The 7,500-nt window shown below is 36.4% G+C and overlaps 2 protein-coding genes across 2 annotated transcripts in view; both read left to right on the top strand.

Annotated features, from left to right (window-relative positions):
- The window catches only part of LOC138866260 (uncharacterized), a 1,336-nt gene extending 1,141 nt beyond the window's left edge, over positions 1-195 (top strand). The window contains exon 2 of the mRNA XM_070138770.1: positions 1-195. This exon is cut by the window's left edge and continues 563 nt beyond it. Coding sequence (XP_069994871.1) covers position 1 — 1 coding nt within the window. The 3' untranslated portion in view covers positions 2-195.
- A 5,696-nt stretch (positions 196-5,891) lies between these two features.
- Positions 5,892-7,025, top strand: LOC138866176 (uncharacterized). Its single transcript, XM_070138113.1, has 2 exons — positions 5,892-6,094; positions 6,404-7,025. The coding sequence occupies exons 1-2, from the start codon at positions 5,954-5,956 to the stop codon at positions 6,929-6,931; spliced, it is 669 nt and encodes a 222-aa protein (XP_069994214.1). The 5' UTR covers positions 5,892-5,953; the 3' UTR covers positions 6,932-7,025.
- Positions 7,026-7,500: the final 475 nt, after the last annotated feature.

The following is a 7,500-nucleotide window of genomic DNA, read 5'->3' as shown; positions in this document are numbered from 1 at the left end:
AGGAAGGGGTCAGGCATGGATTACGACAGGCCTTGTGGCGATGGTCCTTCACCAGATGTGTCTGATAGTCCGGTTTGCTCACGCCGGTTTTTCAGGCACAGGCAGGGTGGTGATCACGTTTCGAAGACAAAACTGAGGGAATATCTCTGCAAAATTGGTATTTGGAATCATTAGTGTGAAGATTAAAGGTGATAATAGAAATACGTCAATTTCTTTGTCCTATAACATCCCTTCGTTCTTTTGGAAAATCGTATGATAAAATCTACTTAGATAAATATACCCATATGAATATCTGCTCATCTGCTTCTAGGTTTATGATTTACTCAAATTATCCCTAGACTTACCTACAAACAAATTCGAGTTTTCCTATATCTTATTGTGACAATTGAAATCTATTTTATAGATAGGATCACAGTAATAGTAAATGAACTATGAATTCATGGATTAATGTCGTTTGATGTGTATGATTAGTGAAATTTCAAGATTAGATTTCAAAGTAAATAAAAAAAATGTATACCCAAGGTTAAAGTCGAGGCTCACGTTTTAGGAATAAAACCAGGATACGAGAAGCTTAAGTACTTCGAGACATTTTCACGAAGTGGAGGGAAGGTTGGCAGACAAGCTGGTATTGTGTAGCTTTTAATATACATTCTCTTTACACTTTCAAGTGCTTCTGAAAAAAATGACAGGGCTACATATATATTTACATTTCGGTCAGTAAATTGATATATTCGTGAATTAACATATCAGTTTCAATTACTTATACTATCAATCAATATCCATCTATTCAATTATATCCTTTTACTATGAGAGAGAGGTGAGAAGAGAGACAGGGAGAGAGAGGTAAAGAAACAACACAACCGTAAGATTTCCACCAATCACACACGTCGAAAGCCATTCATTCATAAATATTCTGTTTACTATGAGTGTGGAATTGTCACTTAGTGGGTTCTTTTAACAGAAGTAATTCAGAAACTCTTTTCCATAACCTCAAAACTAATAGAAAGGGGGAGATCTTGGAGTATTCTGCATTAGATTTTTGACCCTTTAATGCTCCTGAAAGTGTTCATGAACGGAACCTACTTTGGTGTTGGAATTTCTTACTGTAAGGATCAGCATTATGCGCTCCGATTATTGTTATGTGATCTCTTTGATATGATGAAATTCTGATATGGAATGCTGTGCTAACACATGTTTCCCCTGGAAATACATCAATATTTTTGTTTAATGAGAATATACTTTTTCAGTGAAATATACATTTATATGAGAAACAGGTTGCGAAATTCGGCAATATCTCTAAATTTGGTTTGATTCTGAAAAACAATCAAACAGTAAGGAACAATCCTTGTGACCGAATTCAGGTAACAACTATGGGTTTATGAACCACTGTTGACAAATCAAACAGGTCCAGAGAATGTCACTTGCTGAGTATGTAAACCAGTGGCTCCCACTCTGGGTACCGCGGCACCCTGGGGGCCATGGGAAGTATCTAAGGATGCCGCAAGGTTTACATATATCATATATAATTAGATAGGTAGATTTTTAACATTCTATATAAACATTATCATAAACTACCCGGTTACACTACATTCTACACATAATTCAACTTCATTTATATCCTTTAGAATTAATCATAATATACACATTATCTACTAAAATTAATTTACCAAAGCTGTGGGGAGGAGCAAAGAAGACAATGGTGCAGAGAGCACTTGGGTATGTCTGGGGAGTTATCACCGAAAAAGGTATCTATATCTATCTGCATATCTGTGTATGTATGTATATGTATGCTTAGAATTACATACATATATATCGCTATCGACACACATACATGAATGCGTAAACAAGCACATGCACATATATATGTGTGGTTGTGTGCATATACACACAAAAGTACATACATGTAAATGTATATATATGTATACACATATATATGCGTGTGTATTCATACGTGCATGAATCTAATTGCATCAGGACATATACCACTATCTATCAGCCGATCCACCTATCCAGGTGTTCTCATGCAAGCACTTAGGCCTATCGGGAAAATAATCGGCGAGGAAGCCACGCCCCCTGAAGGCCACGCTCAGACTCCATATATAAGGAGGCTTCGCAAGCAATCCGCAGAGACGACCCGTCCTCAGTGAGCCTCCGACAGGACCAGCCATGAAGTTCGCGGTAAGGCACACGTTCAGATGAACATACACACTTATACATTATATATATACATACGTATATGTGTGTGTTTATACGCATTCATACCCTTATATATATATATATATATATATATATATATATATATATATATATATATATATATATATATATATATATATATACATATATGAAGGGAAATTTATTCATAGATGTATATATATGTATATATGTAAACACACACAAGCATATATATATATATATATATATATATATATATATATATATATATATATATATATATATATATATATATATACATATATGTGTGTGTGGAAATTTATGTAGGTATATATATATATATATATATATATATATATATATATATATATATATATATATATATATATATATTAAAACACGCACACAGGTCTTATAAAGCTAATAAATATAATTTAAATCTAAAAATAGTAAATGTAACGTACTAATTTTATAAAACAGCCTTCAGTATGGCATTGCAATTATTGTTTTTTTTTATGAGCAAAGTGAAAAATACAAATTCTACGAACTCCCTTACCTTATTACAGGTAGCTGTACTGGTGTGTTTGGCAGCGGCTGTGGTTGGGCACGCCGAACCCGAACCACACTACTTCCGCTCTCCTTACTATTACTACCCTCACTATTACTATCCCCGTCACCATCACCTAGAGCCTCTGAAGGGCGATGGAGTGGCCAGGCATCCTGGTGGCGGCACCTCCTTCGTGGCTCCTCGAGTTCACGGTCTGAAAAAGCGCTCAGCTGACCCCATGCCGGACGCTGACCCTCAACCAGCAGCTGATCCTCAACCAGTAGCTGACCCTGATCCATCCAACAGCTATAGTTACCAGGTAGTCCACCATGGCCATCCTCGCTATGGATACCACCATGGCTATCGCTACCCTTACAATAACTACCGCTACAGCCACTACTATGGTTACCCTCACACATACCACAGCCACCACAAGAGATCAGTCGAATCGGAACCCGAACCTCAACCTCATTACAGCTATCACGGACGCCCTCACTACTACAACAGATACTATCACGGTTACCCCCACTACTATCCTTACTACGCCGGTTACCGCTACCGCTACAGGGGATAAGGAAGGGGCCAGGCATGGATTACGACAGGCCTTGTGGCGATGGTCCTTCACCAGATGTGTCTGATAGTCCGGTTTGCTCACGCCGGTTTTTCAGACACAGACCCACTTCGAGAGGAACCTACAACTGGCAGTCTTTAGGTTGCTGAATCAGCTGATACTCTAAATAATAAACACTGGAAAAAGTATTGGATAATTCTTTTACACCCCTGTAATATTTCACATTATTTTGAAATACCATTGAGACTTTTTAAACTTTAATAGAAAAAAAATAATGGTTAGGAATTGTTTCTGACAAATATCCAGGATGCTTCTAAGATTATAGAATGTTCGAGACTAAACCTCTGATATTCATGCAGAAATTATACACAAAACATATTTTTCGAATCTGATACAATGTATATCATAAAAATACAAGCAAGGAATAAAAGTGTGTGTACATACACATATATATAGTAAAAAAAAAAACACACACAAACAAGATTTATTGCACTGTCTATATATATGTGTATATATTTATATGTGTTTGTATATAAATATAAATATATATGAATGTGCGCATGCTAGAAAACTCAGGACGCAGAAACTAGATTAAGGGAAATGGATAATATACATACATGCCTACATATATACATATATGTACAAATACATGTTGCATGTATATGTAGGTATTTATATATATGTGTGTGTGTATTATGTATGAGTTTCTGTATATGTATACATATTTATTCTTTATTCATATGTTATTTTATGTCCATATATACATACAAGAGGATTTCGAAACTGTTGTCTCATGTTTTTCAATAAATTCAGTTTGTACATTTTTTTCTATCATCTATATATAAATATATATGTACATACATATGTATGTGTGTGTGTTTTTTTATATAAATATACACATACATTTATGTATATATATATATATATATATATATATATATATATATATATATATATATATATATATATATATATATATATATGTATATACATATACATATACATATTTATATTTATATACATATACATATATATATATATATATATATATATATATATATATATATATATATATATATATATATATATATATATATACATGTAAATGTGTGTATATATATATAAAAGTTTTGGGGGTTAAATTTATATTGCCTTGAGAGGGACATCAGCTACGTATTAACGTGCCTGTCGGGAGGGTTTCCTTAAAGGGTTTATCATGTCTGGATACTTTATCTATTTCGAGACATATGGTGACCCATTAATGCTTTCGTTGCCCCAGTAATTTGTTACTTATTTCTCTTTTCTTTGTGTAGTCTCCAAGAGAATAACATGATATTAGAGAACAGACCTTCATGGCAAATTTGGCTAATTGATGAACCATATCAAGCCAATAGATTCTGGAATGAAAGAGATCCAGTCGACACTAGTTCTGAATGACAGATAAATCGGTGCTTGAACATCCTGCCTTTCGCTAAGGCTTAAAATGGCCTGAAATTATATGCAAGACTTCCTGTCATTCGCTGCCGACATCTTAGTGATGGCGCTCTGTCCTGTTCTGAATGGCTTGGCCTATAATTACTCGGAATCAGTTAACGGCACCCAGTCTGTGATTTGAATCTTTATTTTCGGATTTCAGGAATTAGGACACCAGCCTCTATGTTCCGGGCGGGTGGGCGTCAGAGGCCATCACATGTGAAGGGGAGAGGGCGGGGAGTTCATTATGAGGGTAATGGGGATTAGCATCCATTTATTTCAGATAATGAGTTCTTAGTTTTAAAGTTAAGTGTATAAACTGAAGGCGTAGTAGTCCATGAATATGGACACGGGATCTATACCAGTGCAGAAAGCTTTAGGAACCTTGGCAGTTTTTGGCTCTCCCTTTCGAGGTGTAGAGTATTAAGTCTGAGTAACGGAGCCTCACAAAATCCAACTTCGAATTGGTATTACCTGAAAAGGACTGGGGACTATAAGGGTGAACGAAGTTTACTGTAGATATTGATATCATTTAGAAAAAAATGAAGACCATGAGGTTGTAGGAAGTTGACAGAGAGTATCCAAAATGATTATCAATTGAAAGTTTATATTTCGATTTTAAGATTACTTTACTGAAGACTGACCCGGAAGCTGGTGGAGGAGAGAGAAGCCTCACTACTCCATTCAGGCTCCAGAAGAGACATGCCGCTGCCCAGTGCTCATGGTATTCCCTCTGGTGCTTGATATTGAGCTTAGATTTGTTTTAATTATATCAGACTGCAAAACCACAAGTTCATGACTTTGTAGCAAAGAGAGTGTTCGGATTTACTTTACCCTAGTTCAGAGGACATGATACTTTTAAATATCCAAAGGAAATCAAACTTTTGGTTTCTTTGGTTTCAATGTATTGTAGAGTATTTCACTGTATAATAATTGTAAAAAAATAAAGGTTACTACTTCACGGATTTCGGCTATCACGGGTTCTTTTTGGAACGTAACCCCCGCGAAAAACGAGGGTTCACTGTAGTTCATTTCCGCCTTTGCTTTACGCCTCTAATAGTATACATTAACAAAATCAAAACAATAAAAAATCCACATCAACCGTTCTTCACCTGTTGGCCGAGGATAACATTTAAAGTTCTACAAATTAATATACTACTCTTAGAAAGACTGAAAGTACAGTTCTAATGGCTGTCCCTTTTCGGGTGCGTGAACCCCTGCTTGTCGAAGGCCATGCACAGGAGCCGTATATAAAGCGGCTTCCACAAGCAGTCAGCAGACACAGCGTCCTCGGTGAGCCAAGAAGAGGTCCAGCCATGAAGCTTTCGGTGAGTCGCCATACCTGTGAAATAACGAAAAATTCTCTCTCTCTTTTAACTCCCTATCCCTCTCACTCCCCTTCCCTCTCCTTTTCTTTCTCCCTCTGTATGTATATATAATTTATAGATAGATAAATAGACTCTACTGACACAAATATGTATATAGATAAATAAATCATATACATATATATGAATATATATTACTGGCAAAATAATATTTACTGATTAGCATTAACATATCGAAAAATATTCATAAAATGTCTCTCACGGACAGTACCAAGATTTTCCTTGCAGTATAAAAAGTTTAAACTTTTCCAGGCAATCTTACTGGTGTGTTTGGCAGCGGCCGTGGTAACCCACGCCGATCCCGAGCCACACAAGTACCACCACTACCCCTACCACTATTACTACCCTCGCCACCACAATGTCGAGCCACTGGAGGGCGATGGAGTGGCCAGGCATCCAGGTGGCGGCACCTCCTTCGTGGCTCCTCAAGTTCACGGCCTCACAAAGCGCTCAACTGACTCCATGCCGGAAGCTGACCCTCAACCAGCAGCTGATCCTGATCCATCCAACAGCTATAGTTACCAGGTAGTCCACCATGGCCATCCTCGCTATGGATACCACCATGGCTATCGCTACCCTTACAATAACTACCGCTACAACAACTACTATGGTTACCCTCACACATACCACAGCCACCACAAGAGATCTGTCGAATCGGAACCCGAACCTCAACCTCATTACAGCTATCACGGACGCCCTCACTACTACAACAGATACTATCACGGTTACCCCCACTACTATCCTTACTACGCCGGCTACCGCTACCGCTACAGGGGATAAGGAAGGGGTCAGGCATGGATTACGACAGGCCTTGTGGCGATGGTCCTTCACCAGATGTGTCTGATAGTCCGGTTTGCTCACGCCGGTTTTTCAGACACAGCTAGTAGAAAAATGGTACTCTTAGAGTTTACAGAAAACTGAGGAACTGTCTTTTGAATGACATTCTGTAAAGAATAAAGATTACAATAATCTAACGAATATAATTTTAACTTTTCTTTATAAAAAAAATCACACTTGTTTTAAAATCTAAACATCACTGTTTTTTGTTGTTGTTGTTTTTTCTTATTACTATTATTTTTTTCTGAGACTAAATGTCTGATTACGCTTCTGATACAACATAAAAGTATTCATTTAATATACAAATATCAATGAATAATACTATAAGAACATGATAAATCAATCGAAAAATCAAATCACCTTGCGTGAATATAAATGCAGAAAACGGAAAAAAATGTGTTTATATCTTTATAGACTCACACTCTTTTTCTATACGTATACATATCTAATATATATACATATATATGCATATATCTTCATATACACACACACACATATATGTATATGTATAT

This window comes from Penaeus vannamei, chromosome 24 (assembly GCF_042767895.1).
Source record: "Penaeus vannamei isolate JL-2024 chromosome 24, ASM4276789v1, whole genome shotgun sequence".
Taxonomy (NCBI): Eukaryota; Metazoa; Arthropoda; class Malacostraca; order Decapoda; family Penaeidae; genus Penaeus; species Penaeus vannamei.
The sequence above is the reverse complement of the archived record's forward strand: the minus strand, read 5'-3'. Positions and strand labels throughout refer to the sequence as shown.